The sequence below is a fragment of the Notechis scutatus genome, chromosome 1, assembly GCF_049901735.1.
Source record: "Notechis scutatus isolate UNSWTSFEM ecotype Mainland chromosome 1, rNotScu1.2, whole genome shotgun sequence".
NCBI lineage: Eukaryota > Metazoa > Chordata > Lepidosauria > Squamata > Elapidae > Notechis > Notechis scutatus.
Window position 1 is genome coordinate 311,589,923 of NC_142009.1, and position 22,471 is coordinate 311,612,393.

A 22,471-nucleotide genomic window follows, 5' to 3' on the forward strand; every position below is an offset into this window, starting at 1 on the left:
TCCTCTTGCTACAAAACAAATTATTATGCTGCAACTATAGAGGCCCACCTGCTTTTTACCATTAAATCCATAAGAGCTTTGCTTTGCTAGAAAATAAAAGCTAAAGTAAGGAAGAGAATTACCTGGACGGAACTGCTTCACCACAACAAAGCATTGCTGAGAAATATTGAAGATAAGAATGGCCACGCTAACAATAGGAAAGAAAAAAACCACAAGATCACAAGTTAATGAAATAATGTACCATACTGGAACTCATGAAATTTCATTAGTTAAAGGCTAGATATTAAAAGGTAAGCATATGAGTTAACAGGCATCACTTTTAAATGATAGTTGCAAAAGTGAAGAAACTGCAGTATTTTCAATTAAGGGAGATGTCTAAGAGCACCTGATTTTGGAAACAATATCTCTGGGATAGTATAAGGAGTCAGCTCCATTGGAATCCTTGTCCCTTGTGCAATGAAAAATCTTTTCTGGATGATTATACATCCAGGGTCTTAAAGAGGCACTGCTCAGTTTAAGCAACAAGCAGGATAGAGCATTTTGGAGCCATCAAGCCAGGATGTTTTTCAGGTTATTAAGATACTTCATTCCCTCTGTTGCTGTACCTCTTAAATATACTAAATTGGATGTCCTTAAGATTTCATCCACACTTGCCAAAATTTGGGGTTTCGTCAAGAATATAGATACCTTCCTGGTTGGCTAACTGATGCTGTTTTGAAATGATCATTTTAGGTGACTGTTATTCTCCTGTTATTTTGGCTTCTTCATGTTTTCTTTTTGATTAAAGGTCAGTGTTTTAAGATTGGTTATATTGTTTTGTTTTATTAGCAAGCCCTAGATGAAGTGGATTATCTGGATCTTTTCCAATCATCCAGGAGGACCTTTGCACAGCTCTGTGTTGTGCACCAAATCCTTTTCCTGGACCATGAGACTTCCTCAGTAACTCATGTCTTGGTCACTTTCAAAGTAGATTACTGCAACATACTCTATGTGGGCTGCCCTTCAAGAGCATCTGGCAGCTACAATTGATAGAGAATGCAGTTGTGCAGACATTTATGTGTGCCCCTAGGATGTGCTTCATGAGTTGCACTGGCTTCCAGTCTACTTCTGTATACAATGCAAGGTGCTAGTTTTGACTTTAAACCTCTACATGGCATGGGATCATATTAACGACTGCCTCATCATGATTACATCTGCCAATTCCATCACATCTTGCAGTAAGGGTGTGCTGCAGGCCCTGTCTGCTTGGGCAGTATTTCTCAACCTGATCAACTTTAAGAGGGGTGGACTTCAACTCCCAGAATTCCCTAACCATCTCGTAGGACACAGATGTGCCTTTTCTGTTGTGGCTTCTGTTATGAGTCTGGAACATTATTCTCCTTGAAATGAGATTGCCTATATCCCTGTTAGCTTTCCAGAAAGCATTTAAAATGTGTATTTTTTCCAGCAACCTTGGAAATCCCATGATGATTTTATGATATTAGTATCATTAGTATATTTTATAATATTTTATGTTATTCTTCTGTTATTTTGGCTTCTTCATGTTTTCATTTTGATTAATGGTCAGTGTTTTAAGATTGGTTATATTGTTTTGTTGCTGTGGTTGTATTCCACCTTAGAGTTATATCATGTGAGACGGGAGGCTACATATTTGCTAAATAAATAAATAGTGTATTGAAATTGTAATCTTAAATAATCAAAATAGTTAAATAACCAAATCTAATTGGATTATAATTTTAAATAGAAATTAAGGATAGCAATAGTGATTTGGACTCTGTTTTACTGGGGGAGGGAGGGATAAAGAGAAGGAATGGGGTAGTTGCCTCTACTAGGCAGGTTTTCCTCATCCCCATCCTTACATCTAGTTAAAGATCATGCCTAAGGATTGTGATTTGGGGCTATTTTCAAGTATTGATGATATTTTAATGGTGAACTAAAGTAGCTTGGCTTTCAGAAACCTCTCACTCCCATTTTCACCATTAAAATATTGTTTAAAAATAGACATCCAGGAATATTATCACATCACTGGATGGCTTTCAACAGCATAGTATAAGTTGGAAATCTGAATTTACATTCTAATCTCTCCAATGCTGCATATCCCTCTTATAGATAAAAACAGCTTAATAATACAGAAGTGGAAAAGGGGGACAAATGCTACTTCTTTTTCTAAAAATACTATATTAATGACCAATGACCAACAACTGAAGCCAGAACACAGATGGAACAAAATTATTGATTCTGGAAATTTTATAGAAAAATAATTTTTGTAGTACTTTACAGGCAGCTTTATTGCCAAATTCTTGACAAAAACAAAAACATTTTTAATTGATGTACATGCTAGGTTTCCATGATAGCTTGTTAATTATCTAATATTAATTTTGATTGATAACTTGCCCTATTCCAAAAGTTCTGGAATCTGTACAGATGGCTGAAGAGGTATATTTGAAAATCAGTGTGGATAGAAAACATAAAAATGGAAAATGACATTTAATCACTGATTTGCTGCATATTCTAACACAACTAGTTGCAAAATCTATAACTAGTAAATATACTTAATGGATTTACTGGGACCGTCTACCTACTAAAATCTAAAATTTTGAGGGAGGAATGTTTGAAGGACTGTTCTACTATTCAGTGATCTTTGGTGGATTTCTCTCCTAGCAGTAGAGCTGAGACAGTGTTAAATATTATATTGGATGTTAGCCTGGAAAAAGTTTACCCATTTGATTCTACTACACTGTAGTTTACATACATACATACATACATACATACATACATACATACATACATAATTTCCCACATCTGTATTTTTGATGAATATGCTGTCAGTTGAACAGAACACACAAACACAAACAAAAAACTATTTTCATTCATTATGATGCTTTAACTCTACAGCATCCATACTTATCCTTACAAAACTGAAGACTTTTTGCCTATTCACTTTTATTGATGTATCCATTTTCATTAAAAAATGTAAATGGCAATTATCAGAAAAAAATCATTTTATTCATTTTCTCCTGCACTCTAAACTAGAAAGCTCAAGATGCATCTTCAGGATCTTGCACGTTTGAAAAAAATGAAAAAGCAACGTTGCATCATTGCAACACATATTCCACCCCTTTCTTATGTCTATGTCGAGTTAGCGCACATACAAAAAAGGGCAGATCTTGTGTTGCAAATGCTTTTGTTATTTAACCTCCTTGTCTCCTCCATGCCTCTGTCCAAAAAAGCAATATTGGCTCATTCTGTTTTGAATTCTCAAACCTGTACTGTATAAGCCTGCCCAAAGCCTATTAATATAAAATTTGGCAGGATTAATTATTCGAGAAGAGTTATGTTAGTCTGAAAATTCCACCTAATCTACTCTGTAATGTTTATTTAAACATTTTTTAATAATTTGCTTTATCTGTTGCTACCCTTTACAATAGACAAGCAATAAGAAGAAATAAACGTAGATCTAAGATATGTAGACATCCAGAATCAAAGTGAAATGAATCCAGTCTTATCTATTTCATTATGGGGAAATGAAGATCTGCTCCAATTTTTTTGCTGATGATCTGAGTTCAACAGAATCAGGTGCATTTAACTAAATGTTTTAAAAGATATTGGTTCAACGTTTTAATGATTCAATATTACTTCTGTTCCCTGCCCCTACTTTTGAAGATAAACAACATAAGCTACAGGATTTGTTACTGTAATTTCTTCTTCAAACTATTGCAAAATTAAGAATATTTTCATCTAGGAGGGGTTCTGTCAATATTATGGAAGGAAACATGTTTCCAGAAATTGAGTTGAAATAAATTTTCATCCAACTCTCATCCAATTGCATCAGTCAAATTGAATAGAAAACCTATTCTTAAAATGAAAAGAATATTCTATATATTTCTACCATGTAATTATTAAACATTAGTTAATTTTTAAAAAATAATTAGTAAAAATGGTTAGAAGAAAAAGACAGCAACTCTAATTCAGCATATATAGATAGGCTTGAATTTCTAAGAACTCAAAGGCAGATTTTATAAAACTAAGCTTTCAAAGCTTGGTGTTCTTTCCTTTTAATCAGGTTATGTCTGTTCAACTTTTATAGACATTTGAGAATTTTGTAAAATTATTCTTTTCTTCATTTTCTTTAATGAAGAAAAGGAAAATTTTGCTTAATTTTTAAAAGCCTCATGAAATTAGAGTTCATATTTCAACAAAGAAACAGAGGGAGACAGGATAATGATTTCTTGAAAATGAGGTAACATGTGCCAACTCACTGAAGAATGGGTTATTTTTCCCCTTGAGATTTAGTCACTTAAAGACATGTACATAACAGATGGAACAATCAGAACCAAGCTGTCAAAGTTAAAGAACAAGATCAAATTAAACTTGAATGAAATTGTGCTTTCATCACAACTGTCTTGTTTCTTTGCCATCTTGAGACAACAGGGAATATTCAAGCATTAAAGATTTATAAATATATTTTTAACAAAAGAATTATTTCTTAATTTTAGTAATAATTAAATCTTTGTGAAAATGATTTTTTCATGTGGTTGAGAAATAGATATTTACTTACTTTATATTCAATATTATTTAATAACATTATTAAACAATATTTTAACAGAAATAATGTTACATTAATATTAAACAGAATAAAAGTAATTGTTCTTCAAATATTTTTACTTTTTTAAACAAATTGGATGGCTTAAATAGCCCCTTTAGCTTTGATTTAATGAGAATAGTATGCAAATAATTATTTTCCATTATATACATTAAATTTCATTAGACTTGAAGTGTCTAGAAGCTAATATCAATGCAGATGTAAAGATCAGGGAAGACATCTTAAATGAAAAGTTGAATCTCAAAACAGGCACACATATATCTCCATCTGATTGCCCTGAAAGTTTTTTCAGTTGTTGATATTTCTTTTAACCATTTGAACAATCATAAGAAATTTCTCAAGTATTTCCAGTAACAAATACAATTCAAGGAAACCAGTCACCAGGAAAATTCTAATCCATTTTTTTTCTAATGAAAAAGTAGTTGTATTTTGGGAGAACACATTGGGCAAGGGTGAGTTTTCATCACATAAAACAGAACCTCCAATGCCTCCACATCACTGGGGAGTACAGGTACAAGGTCTGGGTGGTTCCTTTGATCTATAAGGCATTTTTTCTCAGTTTGTTTGCAGTATTCTGTTTTTTGTCATTATTGCTGTTCTGGTTTGGTTTCTAGAATGGACAAGAAGAGGGATTGGGAGAATTCCTGTTCAGGGGAAGGAAATTACTAGCTGTTAGAGGGAGCTTCAGATTTAATTGGCTATATCTCCCTTCTTGGATATTATGTACAATCAACTCAAAGAAAGTTATACTATACCTCATTGGAGCTAGTGTCAGACTTTTTAACGGAAGATTCATAGATGTCTATATGAAGCTATAATGGTTCAAAATAATACTGTGCATGCCATGATGTCATTGTATTGTGGTGGAAAGCTTACCCAATAAATTCCAACAATTGAAGAGGATCCCCCAAAAGCAAGAGCCACAAAGTTACATAGCTCTGTTGATGTTGATGAAAGACAGTATGAGTGTGATTATGTCTCCCACAAATTTGTAAGCTGTAACTCTCCCCCCCACACACACATACAACAATTGAGTGAGAAGAATTTTTGGAATTTCAAACAATCTTATATATCATTTTTTTCATAATCCTTATTTAAATCAGGATAACCAATTTTGGGGTGCGAGAGGGAGTTCTTAAAAAAAAAGGTGGGGAAGAGATTCCATCATCACATTTTTCTTGTTCTCTTTCTTTTTTGTTCAGAGAGAAAGACCAAATTTGCTGCTTTCTCCATATTGTACCGAATGAATCTGGCAACATAATACACAAAAGATCATATCTGATCGAGTATTATGTTATCAGAATGCCAAAACAGAACACAAGAACAGGAAAAGAGTAGGCTTTCCTTGAAAAGTCATGAGACCTATACAAGAATTTAATCTGAAATTGACATCAAAAGCTCTTGAACAATACGTCTCATGTGCAAACATGCCAGAAATGCATACAATTTGTTTTTATTCTTACTCCCTCCCTGGAGAATACAGTCAACAAAACTTTGTTTCAGGTGCAGTGGGATGATGAGAGATGCATGAATTATTATTGTATGGTGTCCTGGGTAGACAAGGGTATCAGAAAAATCTTGGGATGGCTGTTCTCATTTCCATATATTCCTCAAATTAAAGGGATATTTTAAAACTCATCATGTTAGCTTAGAGTTGCCCCACTGAACCCTGTAAACTCAGGAGATCTGTGTATGCACTGAACCATCCCCAGAGGTGTTTAATGCTTAAGTTACATCAGGGATGCTATTCGTCTGTACCAATTTCAGGTTCTACTTTATTCAGCAAGAAAATTCATATGATAGAACTGTCACTATATATCTATCGTTCTACTGGTAAATGTTAACAATTTATGCTTCTGAATTAGCATGCAGTTTGCATTTCTCCTAATCAACAAAATACAAAGCCTTCTCAAGCATGTTATTTTTTTATTTGGTGTACTTGTTTCCCAGCAATGCTGCTCAAGGTTAATTTCTTTGCTCAATGTGCACTTTGCTAATTTAATAAAATATAATTCCTTGATGCCTAATTTCAACAAATCTTTGCTATTACTTCTTATATAGTTTTTTTTTAATGGAACTAGAATTTTTCATTTCCCCCCCAGCACAATTGTTTAAGCAATGCTTATGTGATCCAAGACTCCAACAAGCCATAATTATTTCCTAGTCTGATTTGGGTCCCAATTCAAATATATTTTTGATATATTCCTTAGATATTTATCTCATTTATAGGATGTTATTAAGAAAAATTGAGAAATTATCCAACTGCTGGAAAAGAATCACACATATTCTTATTTCAAGTGGCTGTAATTTCTTTTTTAAAAGTTCAATCCTATAAATATTTTTTGAATATTAAAACTAATAGCAATAGAATAACAGGCACTTTAATGGGATCAGGAAAGGCAGCACATTCCCTTCCTCAAATCAATGTTGAATTTTTGAGGTCAGTTACTAAGACTGCTACATCTTGATGTATTGATGAAGCTATACATGTTATCCAGAATGCCTCAGAATGCCCTTGTGACACCACTGCTTTGCGAGCTGCACTCATTATGCTTCCCGGTATAATTTAAGGTGTTGGTTATTACTATGAACTTCCACATGATAGAGGGATCACCTATTTGAGAGATCATCTAACTTTTGATGTTTTTGCCTGGGCAGCAACAGATGACAGAGAGGACATGCTCTGGGTCCCCTTGGTAAAACAATGTCACCTTTTGGGAGCCAGGAACGACACCTTCTTTGTTATGATGCATGCATCTGGAATGAGGTTAGTGTCAAACTATGAATGGTTCCCATCCTGATAACATTCAGGAAGGCTTTAAACATGACCTAAACTTGGCTGTTCATCCAAGCCTTGAAGTAGGATGGATGGATCTTCCCTTGTTAGAGATGACTGATATTTTTTGCTTTGGGTAGAAATTTTCTCCAGACTGCCATTCTTTCATTTATCTTTTTGTATTTCTTTTTATATGTGTTATTATATTTAAAGTTTGTTTTATACTGTAATTGCTCTGGAATCATATGATACCAAAATCAAATAAAATAAAATTATGCAATTAGATAAAGGCAGTAGTATTACCAGATAGGTCCACAGAAAAATTTCTGCTGGAGAGAACGTACCTGCTCAATTCTCGACATCTTTTAATTAGCACTTATTTTACTTTCTCCTAATTTTGACCATATAGTAATAAAGGAACACTGAAGGTTAAATGTGTGCATACTTGCATAATATTTACTAGCTGATTCTCAGCATCATACATTTCCTACCAACAGGCAACACCTTTCTAAGGGGCTATTTTAGCTGCTGTGCATTACAAAAGAAAACCCACACAAAAACATTAAGCCTTTCACACTAATAAAACCACTATATTTTTTTTAAAAAAAGAAAAGAAAAGAAAGGGAGGGGGGACAAAAAACAGGGAAGTAATTACACTGATGTTATGACTGCTTCTTTCCACTGAACCCAGTAAAAAGAAAATTCAAAAGTGTGATTCAGTATTTAAAACTTGGCATTGAAAATACAAAGATGAATATATTTTAACTCGTGTGTTTGTGTGTGTGTGTGTGATTAAAACATGTTATTGTTGTAGGTTACAGTGTTGTTGCACACCAATTTCCTATTATTTTGATTTAATGTAAATTCAAGAACTTGACGGTTATCTTTTGCTCACAATTCATTATCACTATTTTTAATTTAAACTACCTATACCTTGAACATACCATATTTTCTTGCCTCTGTTTGTTTGAACTGAAGCCTAAATATACTTCAACACTCTTTGATGTTTGTGCATATGTGTCTGTGTGTGCGTGCCACTGTGTGCTTTTTCTAAAGCATGATAAAGCAATGTCCTTTTCCAGAGGAGGATACATATGAACATTGGTTAGAGAAAAAATGTTGAATATTTATACTCCTTTAGGGTCAGTTAAAACTCCAACTATGCAAGATTTTTTTTAAATCAATCCTCTTTTTAACACAAGAGCCTGCAGCAAAAAAAAAATTGGGGGGAAATGCTACCAGCAATAAGACTTGCTGTTTTTGTAATCCAGCTCATAAAATAATAAGAAATATTACCATTAACCATTGCATACACATCCATTATATGTGGATATAAGTTACAACTATATATTATCACAATAACTTATATTGCTTGCAGAGTTATTTAATCAACATATAAAAATGAGATACTGGAAAAAAATTAAAAGAAAGAGTTTTCCAAAACTTATATTAAAGGATAAAATATAGATTGTAAAAAATCATCAAGAATAGGAAATTGTCTGTATTACTAACTTTCCTCATAGAGACTGCATTAGTTAGAACATTCTAAATTACAGTGTACTTTGTATACAATGAAAATGAAAGAAGTTCTAAACTTTCTTGCACTAGATCAAATTGTTTATTTATGGAGTCCTGTTTTAGATTCTGACTGGAATTACAGAAAGCATTCAACATGTCAGACAAAAAAAAAAGGATCATTCCAATAAGCAGACCTTTGATCTTTTACACTGTAAATTGAATACATAATGAAAGGGAACCATGGTTTAATGGCACAAAGCATCTTTTGCATGCAGAAGATCTCATATTCGTTAACTGGCTTACCCAGTTAAACAAGTAAATAAAAATTCTGCTTTCTTCCATTCCGTTGGTACAGGGCTAGCATGCAGTAGATTAGGACTGGTGGATCATTCATGATAAGCTATGGAAGAATTTAAATTAAGCAAATTAAGCAAATTAAAAGCAAACTTAGTATGGAGCAATGTGCTTCATGATTTAAAACACATAGAGACACAATTTGCAATATAATATCACATATTTAACCAACCTACTAATTTAAATAAACAGACAAAAAGAAAATATACTAAAGAAGGTTGCATACGGGGTGGGATTCTACCAGTTCTCACCTATTCGCTAGAACCGGTTGTTAACATTCTAAGCAGTTTGAAGAACCAGTTGTTAGAAGAAATTACTGGCCTAATCCTGGAAGGAAGGCAGGAAGGAAACATTCTGGTGTTGCTTACAGAAACTGCCTCTCTGTTAACCCTTATTACATTCTTGGCAGGACTAGACTTCCTGTCTCAGGAACATCTCTGGACTTTTTTCGCCCTCCTTTGCTGGTACTTTGCTTGTGTGGAATGACCATTCAAAGTTACAATGGCACTGAAAAAAGTGACTTATGACCATTTTTCACACTTACGACTGTTGCAGCATCCTCACAGTCATGAGAGGCCAGGTGAGGAGATGCGTGCCTTGATGTGAGTGATATTGGCCACACCCAGCCAATAACATGACCACCAAGCCATGTCCACCCAGTCACATGACCACCAAGCCACGCCCACCACCTAAGCCACACCCACAGAACCGGTTGTTAAAATTTTTGAATCCCATCCCTGGTTGCATATCAATGTGTATTTTTTCTAAATAAGCATATTCTACAATATAATTTCAAATCTAATTTCTGCTGAACACAGTGAAATATAACTCATATTAAAATGCAAACTCATAATAATGACAGTCCTGGGAAAGAAAAAGGCATCAGAAGGAAACTCAAATAATCGTTCCTTGATTCTCTTTGTATGGGGGGCAGCGAGACATTCTAGCAATCTTTCAAGATTCTGTTATTATACCCTGCAGAAATAAAGTGCCACACCTGTAATTCATGCATTGTCTATTTCCTGAATTTCCTACCTTGAAGGGATGGCAAAGTTCTAATAATGAAAGTCAAAGACCATGGTAGGAAATGGGAATGCAACTAAATATTAAGAAGACCAAGTGCCAACAGCAATCAATCTTGGAATTCACAGTGAAGATACTGAAGTGATGGATGGCTTCTGCCTTTCAGGATTGCAAACTAGGACTTGGTATAGCAGTTTTGAAAAAGATACTCAGATTTTGTGACATGTCTATTCCTACAAATTTTACAATCACATAGGCAATGATTTTTCCCCATGATACTCTATGAAAGTGAAAGCAGGATAACAAAGAGTACTGACACTTTTGCCTTTGGTATTAAAGAAGAGCCTTGAGAATATCATGGAGTGATATGACCAGCACATGTAGCTAATCAAACACTACAACTTTCAATCACGCCTTGAACAGAATACTTATAAAACTCTAATAGACTTCTTTAGTCCTCTTTAAGGTACAATTGTATTTATGCAAAATTAGCTACATAATGTTGCCCTGCGCCTTATTCTAAATAATGTTTAGTAGCTTGTACAGATATATGGATCTGCAGTTGACTGTAAGTACAATTTCAATGCTGTTATCGGTTATTGAAATTTAGAATGGTATGGTTTTATTCAAAATAATGTAATCATAATGTATCATAGGAAGCTTTCTTTTAACATATATCCAGAATTTAACATACACGTCACAATTGAGACCACAAAAACAGAAACAGCCACTAAATAAATCCTTTTCAACAATCTATAACAGGGATGTCAAATTCGATTATATTGAGGGCCACATTAGGGTTGCGGCTGACCTTGGGGGCCGAGTGGGCATGGCTGGATGATCGCAGCTGACTGGATGGTGGTGGCTGGGTTGTTGTGGCCAGCTTGATGTTGCTTGCATGGGGGGGGGGGTGGTCTGGGTGGGGCTAGGGGGATCCATTGTTTCCAGCCCGCGCCCAGGGGTGGCAGCGGCTCCTCGCTGATTCCAGGGCAGTCCCACAGATCTAAGGCTGACTGCGTTCCGGCCCAGATGGCTGAAACCAAGTTTTATATCAATGCCTGGCTGACTTGGGCCAGGGCTGAGGCACCGGTCCTTTGCGGTTTCCAAGGCAGCCTCGCAGGCAAAATCTGACCACATTGCGGGCCGGATCAGTTTGACATCCCTGATCTATAATTTTTTGAATGAACCAGAGTTGCCAATACTATGTAACTTTCACTTGCTAAGAGATCTGAGTCATAGTTCCACAGAATATAGGAAAGTTATCCTATATGCCATAATAATATACACCCTTTCCCTAGCAAGCTGCTTCAATACCTAGCCATGCCTTCTTTTAATGGAGCATTATTTTAATGGAGGTTATGTTCCACCACCTACTGTAGCATTCAAAAATGCTTCTTCTCCAACTTCATGGATGTGGTACTATACCTTGCTGAACATAGGAACAAAGGATATACTGAATCTTTAATCTTGAATTTGGGAGAGTGTCTACAAAATGAATGTTCTGCTGCAGCAAGAACAGAGAAATTGACTGCATATCACATTATTACAATAGCAGAGAAAAGAGAAACACTTTCAAGAGATGGCCTATATGGATGAAGCAAGCCTTTTAACTAAACAGCCATTATATTATAATAAAACATTAACTGAATGCTAGCAGGATAAAGAGGAGAGATTCCCGAAAAGAGAGTTCCACTGTCCCTATATTCAGTTTGTTTATGTATAATTGGGTGATTCTGGGCTTAATTTCTTAGCTTTGTATTTTAAGGCTAAGATGAATGAGCCCAATTAGCTGAATCTCAGAGGGGGGAAAAAGTCCAGTATAAGGAAAGAAAATAATATAAGAGGCTTACAAAGCAGGAAATATTATAGTGGGTTTTGTCCTGAAATAAAATTATAATCTAGCAGGAACAATTGCTGATAACATATTTTGGAGTAGGCATTTCTAGAATAATAGGAATTCTGCAGCATGGAGTAAAATGGTTCATTGAAATACTGTGTTCTGTAAAAAAGTTTCAGTATGACAGCTGCTGTACATGGGAAGGCAACAAATGCTATGTGACCAGAGATGACTGGCATGACATGTGCATCTTATGCAATCATGTTCACAACTATCCTAAAAATATTCTGTGGAAAAGTCTTTTTAAAAATTATAATGGTACCAAAACCATCAATCTAGCCCACAAAACATTATAGCAGCACAGAAATAATGTTATTTACTGAAGAGACAAATCTACAAAATGGTTATATCCCAAAATAGTAAAATATTGTGAGGTACTGCATTTTCAGCAACTAAATGATTTGTTATAATCCTCCAGAGATAACCCCTAGAAAATGCCTTTTTCTTTCTTAAGTGATGTTTTTGAACTGGTTTTCCTTGCTTCAGAACTCTCTTCCTGTGGAGGCAATGAGGATAGCATAATTAAGAGCCAATTACATTTATCTTGACATAATGCCTTTGACAAGCTGGTTTAGTAGAGAGTTCCTAGGCTGCTATTCTGATTCTTTATTTTTCTGAATGGCTGGACAGAAGAATTAAGCAAATGAATAGGCTAAGCGACTATTTAAGTCTGAATCTAGCTTTTGCTCTATGTACCCTAAGGAGTATTTTTCTGTTTTTAGCTCTGCTCTAAACATTCTGCCAGAACATTCTAAATTATCTATGTTCCAATAAAATTTGAATGCCTCATGTTTTCTGTGTTCTGATAGGAGAAAATTGGAAAATTGGTTTTGAATATACTAGGCATAAAAAAATTTGGGAGCTTGGGACAAATATGCTCACTTTCCCCCCCAATCCCATGGCTAAATGAATAATTAAAAGACATTGCTTCTGTTGTTTCCAATAGGGATTTTAACTTCTTAATTTTTAAAAAATATACCAATTTTTCACATAAATTATTTCCCAAATAGCAGTTAATATAGACTATCACCCTATCTCATTCAAACAAGAAGTTTTCCAATCCATCCGCCTTATAGAAATAAGCTGAACAAAAAGTTCTTTGCTAGATGTGTATTCCTATTTGTTTTTGCAAAAACGAAACTCCTTCTTAATTCTTGTATCAATAACAACAGCAACATTATGAAACCTAAATAAAATAAAATATATATTTTCAGCTGCAGTAGCAAATACATTCATCATATGTACATATATAACTGAGCAAAGTATAGTTACCATAAAAATAGAAATTAAAACAGTATATTATAAAAAATTATAAAATGACAAGAACCTATAGACTAAAAGGCCCATGCTATAAAAACAAATCAACATAAATCAGTAAAAATGTACTCTTCTTAGCATTTGCAACCTATCAGCAGCGTGTCTTAGGAGCTATCCCCATCCTGGTCAAAAGCCAGGTCTTCAAAGCCCTGTGAAATGCCAGCAACATGAGAGCTTATGTTTTTATTTTTGTATAGTTTTTATTTTTGTATGATTGTAAGATGACCAGAGTTACTCTGAGGTAAGATGGGTGGCCAATAAATAATTTATTTTATAAATAAATATATCAATCATTTAATCAATCAATCTCAGGGCGAACCTCATTCCAGAGGACAGGTGCTGCTCCAGAGAACACTTCTGGAGTCTCAATAAATGATATTATATAATCACTCCATCGGATCTAAAACAATAGCAACATGAACATCCCTGCTGTTATATTAATTAGCATATACTTAAAACAAACATAAAAATTTTGCACAAGATGCAGTTTCAGGACCAAACATAAAGATAGTCCCTCATAAGCAGTCTCTCGCAGGTAGTACTGCAGTTATTTAAATTTGAGATTATGAGTACATGAATCTCTCTAGTTTGTTCCCATCCATGAAAGCATAATAATCCATCTGAAGCTGGTAATACTGTAGGGACTATTCATGGAAGTCATTGAGGAGGTATAATCCCATTTAGTGCATGTAATTCCATCTATCAGCTTTGTTTCTCAAGATTCAGTTGCAATTTGTGGGACCTTATCCACCACATCACTGTACAGCAGGGGGTCAAACTCAAGCTCCAGTGGCTGGATCCAGCCCACGGGGTACTTAGCAGTGGTGGGATTCAAATTTTTTTACTACCGGTTCTGTGGGGGTGGCTTGGTGGGCATTGCAAGGGAAGGATACTGTAAAATCTCCAGTCAGAGGTTGTATTTGCTGGTTCTCCGAACTATTCAAAATTTCCATTATTGGCTTGGTGGGCATTGCAAGGGAAGGATACTGTAAAATCTCCAGTCAGAGGTTGTATTTGCTGGTTCTCCGAACTATTCAAAATTTCCATTATTGGTTCTCTAAAACTGGTCAGAACCTGCTGAATACCACCTCTGGTGCTTAGATCTGGCCATGGGGCCACCCTGGAAACAGCAAAGGATTGGCCCACAGTGCCTCTACCAGAGGAAACGGAGCTCGGGAGGGCTCTCCTGAGCTACATTTTCACTGGCAGAGGGTTGCAGGAGGCAATTGCAGCCAAAAATAGAGCATGCGAGGGATGCGGGTGGCCCTCCTGAGTTCAGTTTTTGCTGGCAGAGGGTTGTAGGAGGCTGTCGCAGCCAAAAACAGAGCTCAGCAGCCTGCTTTCGCTGGCAGAGCACTTGGGCCACTACAGGCGCTCCCAACATGAGTGACATTGAGCTGGCCACACCCACCCTGGCCACGCCCATCCTGGGCCCCTGAGGACAAACACAACCCTGATGCGGGCCTCAATGAAATCAAGTTTGACATCCCTACAGTATTCATTCACTGGTCCAAAATATGCATATTATGATTAAATGATATGGAAAAGTACACTTAACTTTAAAATTCCTGAGGACCTTCCCCAATGATTTTATACAGATGTAAGTAACATTGGGGCTATTGAAGTGCCTTATAGCATTCCACAATTTATTGCCAGGGTGTAAAAAACATGGCCACCAAATCATACTCTCAAGTGATTATACCCACAAGTAGAAACAAATTCATAATCTGCTCCTTTGTTTAATCATTTTACATATGGTACATACAATAATATAGGTTTACTTGTAGAGTTGGGCAACACAAATATGTATGAAGTCTCAAAATGAAAAACATTATTATGTGAAACAGAAAATGAGAATGAGAGAATGAATTATTTAAAAAAAAATACAGTAGCATGTTGCCTACCAGTCGCATTCTTTGAAATTTACCTGTCATGTGCCCTCATGAAATCCCAAAGTTTTGAAACACCATTCTGAAAAAAAAGGCAAATAAATAATATGTTATATTAACATTCAATCTGTTTCCATGCAAATCAAGCAGTCAACTTTCAAGTTCATTTTTAGTTATAAAAGCCACAATTATTTTGGAAGCCTCTCTAAATTTCCTACTTCTGATGAAAAAGTTGCATATATGCTAACTAGCTGGTGTGAAAAAGCTAGGTTTTATGGGTGTATCTATGTATTTTTCTTGGCAATAATGTGGAAGTTGTTTTCCCATTGTCTTCTTGGAATATTTTTTTCCAACAGTTCAATCTGAAATGCAGTCCTGAGATTTCCTGACAACTTCCCATCATTATAATACATCAAACCTTGATCTAGTTTAGCCATGACCAACTATGCACTGCTACTGAGTTAAGTCTAAATATGGTAGCAATTGTTGTTATATGATTGTAGAAAGTCTAGAAAGTTGGCACAGGACGTATGCTTTGACATACAACTGAATCTGATCTTCTAATAGTCAAATAATTCACATTGGTTAAGATAATTTATTGTTCTTTCCATGCTAGTGGACAGATTGGATCTTTGGCAGTTCATCTTAACACTGTTATTAGGCTTGAAACAAGAAAACAATTACACAGGTAGGATTCAAGACAATAACATGTTGATAAGGAAGAGCTTAAAGGTCAAAACCAACTCTTTCCAACCACTTGTGCTAATGTTGAGTTCAAATCTGTTCCTCTTCATCCAGCCCCATACTGCTTCCAGACACCAAGAAAAAAATCTCAACAATATCACTTGGTTTGGACAGAGATCTATAACTAATATCAGCATACAGTATTAAGAATGCTTCAGCCCTTACTGACAGATGACCTCACCCATTGGTTTCATGTGGGTGTGAAACAGGAAGGGGAGAGCACTGAGTGCTGAGAAACTCTACACTGGCCCCCATCAACACCAAGTGGAACTGACCCTGGGAGAACGAAGAAAACGGTTGAGTTACTTTGGCTCCCCCACTTATAACTTTTTGAACTGATCCAGAAAAATATCACAATCAATCATACTGAAAGCCACCAACAGATCAAGAACAGCAAGGATGGATGCATAGCACCCATCCTATTCCTGCCATATATTATCCACAAGAATGATCAATTACTATCTCAGTCTCATTTGTAGACATGACACTCGACTGAAAAGAGTACAGATAATCTCCAAATTCGAAAATGACCTATAATTGCCCATTTTTCAAGGATTTTTTTTATATTAGTAAACAGTTGTTGAGGAATAAAAGTGCTTCTTTTTAAAAAAATGATTAATTGGTATAATGTTGTCCAGTTTAATAGCTTTCTCTATTTTACATTATGTTGTTGTGGATTGAAATGAAAGTATTCTTTTTGTCTTTGCTACTAGCGTAATGCAATTCAGATCAGCTTTGTGTAAAGTTTCTATTGTGCTGAATACCGACTTCACGCTGACAGTCCAGTATGAAGGCTGCTAATTATTAATAGCAAGCAAACAGTTACCAATGGTTATATGTCTCTGTGTACTTTACAGCACATTAAATCTAACGTACTTATGGTGATTTTATCAGGTAATACACAAAATGACAATGATTTATCTTCTATTCAACAAACTCATATGTTTATAAAATAATGAAGACATAACAAATGGGGAATCAACTTGGTCTTTCAAGGATTCTCTTCATTGCCCCAGATAAGTAACCATCAAAATGTTTACCATGCAGACATTCGCAATAGTAAGGTGGGGGCTGCGCTACCACTCCTATTGCTATTCTTCTCAATAGACTGAGGAATGTTTTTCTAGTGTCTCATGTATATAGAGAAAGTTAGTAGCAAAAGTAAACACTATTAACCCTGCAGTGCTAGCTCTACACAAAAATGCCCCCGTGTTAGAAACTGCTTGAATGCTGGCATTTGTCAAGTAAAAGAGAGAATTCTCACAGAGAAACCTATTTATGTATTCGGCCACTAAACAGATCCATTCCAGGCATTCCTGACAAGGACATGGAAGTCTGTGTTCTCAATACAGGTAATCCTCCATTTACAAACATTCATTTAGTGACCATTCGAAGCTACAACGGCACTGAAAAAAGTGACGTTTGGCCATTTTTTGCTTGACCCTTGCAGCGTTGCCATGGTTATGTGATCAAAACTTGGATGCTTGGCAACTGGTATGTATTTACAGTAGCAATATCCCGGGATTATGTGAATACTCTTTGCAAACCTCTGACAAGCAAAGTCAACGGAGGCCAAATTCACTTAACTGTGTTACTGACTCAACAACTATTTATGGCAAGAAAGGTCGTAAAATGGGGGGAAACTCACTTAATAACACTATGCAGCAACAAAAATTTTGTGTTTGTAAGTTGAGGACTATCTGTAGTCACCCCCATGCTTTGGAACTCCCTTCTAGTTAAAATTCATTCACCTCTTCCCTCTAGTCTTTAGGATTATTTTGAAGACCCATCTGCTCTGCTTTGCATGGGAAGTGTCCTATGATTTAAAAGTGGGACTGCCAGTGCATGGCATTTGTATTGGTGAAAAAAAAAATTCTTTGATTTTCTTTTTTACCTTTACAGCTATTAGGATATTCTGGATCTATTTTTATACATTTATGTTGCTAGCTACCTATACTCTGTGGGAATAGACAGCATACAAGCAAAATAAATAAGCAAGCTTATTGCATATTAACCGCCTGCCAACTAACCAAAACAGCAAAATAAATATCTTTTCAATCCTATGTCTTCATGGCTCTATTTGAATAAATATAAGGTTACCTGCATTTAAAAGCTGAACATATGTAGATTGGTGGTGGTGGATCTTATGGAGGATGTTCTGCAAGTGAATAAGGAATCTCTACTCCCATTGTAGGAAGAAAAGACTAGCCATTGATTGGATTCTTAAAAATAAGATGCCTATATGAGACAAACTACCCCCTTTATGCCATTCAGGCTTTGTACTTGAAACTAAAATTGCTGGGTTCGTGCAAGGCACTAAATCTTTAATATGGATTAAAAAAACAATTTATAGCATATCATAACATAGCATACCATGGCCAAGCAAATACATCTTATTATAGATTGCAGCTTGTGTAATTATAGTAAATTGGGTTCCTACCACATCACAAACTGTTCAATCTCTTTTCAGCCGTAATGTGTGAATCTAGTATTAAGCCTCTCTTATGCCTGCTGCAGAAATATTGCCTTATTTTTCAGGCAAGCACCCTATAATGCAGGTATGTTATATATCTAGATTTCTAGATGCAAGAAAAAACATTTTGAGGGTACACAGAAAAAAAAGAAAAGAAAAAAAAAGGATGGTGATGGGACAACAGGTATAAACATAAACCTAGGAAGAAAAGAGAAAGAAAGAACAATACTTAATGGAGATGAGGCAATCAAAGGAAAATTGAGTAAAGAAAGAGGGAGAAAAACCTTAGGAAAATTTACATAAAAGGATTAAATACCATAGATAAATGTTTTTAAGCAAGACCTAATTTTCAAGCTAATCTTAAAAGATAAGTATGCTTTTCATCAGGGAGGTACAAGTATTTGAGGTCTTACTAATTTCTTTTTTGATGGGTCCTATTTTTACCAGCAATATGAAAGAATCCCCTATTCCTAATATAATGCAATTATTTGGGACAGAATGGGGAAATCATTTTCCTACTAGTTATGGACAACATTTACATCTCAGGTAATATAGCTGGGAAAAGGAACTGATATGTTGAAGAGTTGCCTTTAGTTAGCCAAATAGACTAACAATATGACTCCATGCAAGGCAGATTCAAATGTTATAATGAAAATATCCTCTCTATATATATACTGTCCCACATAATAATTGAATTGTTGAGCAGAAACAACAAAAACACATTGAGGAATAGATTATGTGCCTAAGGGCAGAATAAAATGCTTAATACTTTCTTAAACCTTGCACTATCCCGGTTTATTAGCTAAAACATTATTTTGTTTAACTGTTTTCTATTTCAGCTAATGAAAACTAATTTCAGATCCAATGTAATTTGCAAAGCAGGACTAACATGGATGATCTAATTTGATTGAGGCTTTTTCTTTTTTTGCCAGCTGCACTATTGATGCCAGTTTCCGTCATGTACCATCAATAGCTAACACAACGAGTGACTATGGCAATGCCCCTGAACGCTTTGTACCTCTAGGTCAATGTGAACTTAATGGAGTTCATTTGTGCACATTTGCCCCTGCATGCTTTCCCCTCTGTATTGTTAATTACATAAGCCTGGGAGGAATTTACAGATCTTTCAGCTGTCTTGTAAATAAAATAAGAAAAAAAAAACCCTCCAAGATTTCACCTTCACTGCTACCACTTAAAACATCATTATTTAAAGAGTAATATAAAGCCAAATCTCCATATAGTATTGTGATATCAGAATTATCAATATAAATTGTGAAAAGAGCTCTTTTCTACATAGCATGCAAAAAGCATAATCTTCCAATGCTTCCTGATGTGGTATACAAAATCATTGACAATTCAAAAGTTATTTTTCCGTACCCTTAATATGGACAGTCAAAGTACTACAGCGAATATAATACTGGAGATGGAATGGATCTAAATTTATATTTGAATTGCAAATAATATGCCTGCCAAAATGTTGATTTTTCTCAGCCATCTACTACAGACTTCTCACACAAACAACAAAATTAATCCACATGTAAAATAGGATAGCGTGCATGCAAACACCTTGAATTTCTTGGAGGAAGGTTGGTACACCCCAGTAGCAAAGCAGATACTTTTCATGCAGAAGGTTCCAGATACAGCTATTTTCAGACAGAAGATAATGTTATCTGGAGCAGTGGCTCCCAACATTTTGGGCACCAGGGACCGGTTCCATGGAGAGAGATTTTTCAGCAGACCAGAGGGGGTGTGGTTTCATGTGCTGCCTGCATCCCGCAGATGGGGCTTTACTTGTTTGAGCGGATCCGTTGCTGGCCATGGATTAAGGGTTGGAGGGCCCTGACCTTGATTATTTAGCATAGACACTGAACTAAATGGATTAAGAATAGGGTATATAATAGCAATAGTTATAAAGAGCTTGTTTGGGGTTCGTGTGTTTTATGAGCCCAACGGTTTTTGTTTATTCAGCAAACTTAATTTAGTGCACTATATAAACCCAGACATCTTTTCATGTTTCCAAATATAACAAACAATTAATAACACTAAGTAAAATCTTTCAAGTGAACTTGATTCCCTGACCCCATTCCTATGATAGGTTCTCTTCTCTCTTTTTGAAACAAAGCCAGTTTGATGGACTAGAAATCAGAAAGCATGAGTTCTAATTCTCCTTTAGGCATGAAAGTTAGCTAGGTGACTTTGGGCCACTGATTCTGTCTCAACCCAACCCACATTACAGGACTGTTCTCATGAGGAGTATAGAAGATAGAAACATGAGTTGTACAAAATAAAGATTAATAAGTAGTGTAGCAAGGTTAAACACCTACAGTGGCCACTTATAACAAAAATAAATGAACAAGGCGTGCATATTTGCAAAACAGCTTGAACATATGTTAATGTTTGTATCTATATGACAAATATAATTAATAATCTGAATTAAAAAAAAATTGAAAATAATTATTATACTAGTAATAAATCTCATCATAGTGACTAAATTATTTATGATCCCATCGTTCAGGCTGAGATCCAGTTCTCATTGTTGCAAATTCAAAATCTCTCTGATGGTTTTAATCTTTGAATTACACACTAACTGCACTCTAACCTTGTTTTACCCATTAGGCAACGTAAAGCAGCACATTTTGATTTCCATTTAGTTATTTAGTTTTTTAGAGTTTCTATTAATGATTTAGTATCATTTTACTACTCTAATTTCTGACTCAGGCCCCATGTCAGAAATGGAACTAAAACCCTATTTTTATAATTGTATGGATATTTATTAGAAATTAAACTAGAAGAAGAACAAGTTAAAGAAACAATGATTGCTTGGGGGAAGAATTTTGGATATGGGATTGATCTAGAGAAATGGCAAAAATTGTGGTCTCAAAATTATAAAATGACAATGTCAACAGCATATAAAGAAATTTTGTATAAGATGTTTTACAGGTGGCATTTTCCCCTGACAAGAATATAGATTTGAAACCAGAGATATTTTTATTGGGAATTTTACCTGAAATATATAGTAAAGACTTGAAATACCTGATTGTAAATGTATTAACAGCGGCTAGGATTCTATTTGCTAAAAACTGGAAAAATGAGAAAATACCATCACAGGAGGAAATCGTTAAGAAAGTATTGGAATGTGCTGAAATGAGTAGATTGACATTTGAAATTAGAGAACAAGATGATAAACAATTTTATAAAATTTGGGATCTATTCTATCAATGGTTAGACAATAAAATATAGTAATGAAATATATAGACTTTTAGAAAATAATAAATATATAAAGATGTATTATTTTCTTATTATATCTACAAAATGATTCTAGGATAGATCTGGGATGATAATATGAATTGTCATAAAACAAATTAAGTAAAATATGATTATTTCGTAAAACATGAATGAATAAAAGTATAGTCAAATGTTTGATTAATAATGATATTAATGTATTTAATATTTGATTGAAAATACGAGATTATATACAATGTAATTATAATTGAAGACTATGAAATGGAAGCACAAAACAATTTGTAAACCAACCGGCACACTGTATGTACATATATGGAAGATGACTTGATGTTTTTATGTTTTGTTTGTTTATGTTTGTTTTAAAAACTAATAAAAATTTATAAAAAACAAAAAACAAAAAAACAAAACAAAAACAATGGACTCAGACTTTAATCTGCATCCAAAATTATATTTTATTAAGACCAATCTAAACAAAATATAATAAGCCATAAATTTGAGAACAACAATTTCTTCTCATGCAATCATCTGAAAGGTATACACTTCCAAGCCATTTAATTTTAACTGACAATATCCATTGACTCTTTAAACTAACTTTTATATTTTGACAAGTGACTATAAGGAAAACACATCCATA

The 22,471-nt window shown here is 34.9% G+C and overlaps 1 protein-coding gene across 2 annotated transcripts in view; it reads right to left on the minus strand.

Moving 5' to 3' along the window:
- The window catches only part of NUDT14 (nudix hydrolase 14), a 56,998-nt gene that overhangs the window by 18,733 nt on the left and 15,794 nt on the right, over window positions 1-22,471 (minus strand). For both annotated transcript variants that reach the window (XM_026670127.2, XM_087952274.1), the window contains exons 2-3: window positions 15,416-15,459; window positions 123-187 (exon numbers count right to left, since the gene is read on the minus strand). In XM_026670127.2, coding sequence (XP_026525912.2) covers window positions 123-187; window positions 15,416-15,459 — 109 coding nt within the window. The remainder of the gene's footprint in view (window positions 1-122; window positions 188-15,415; window positions 15,460-22,471) is intronic.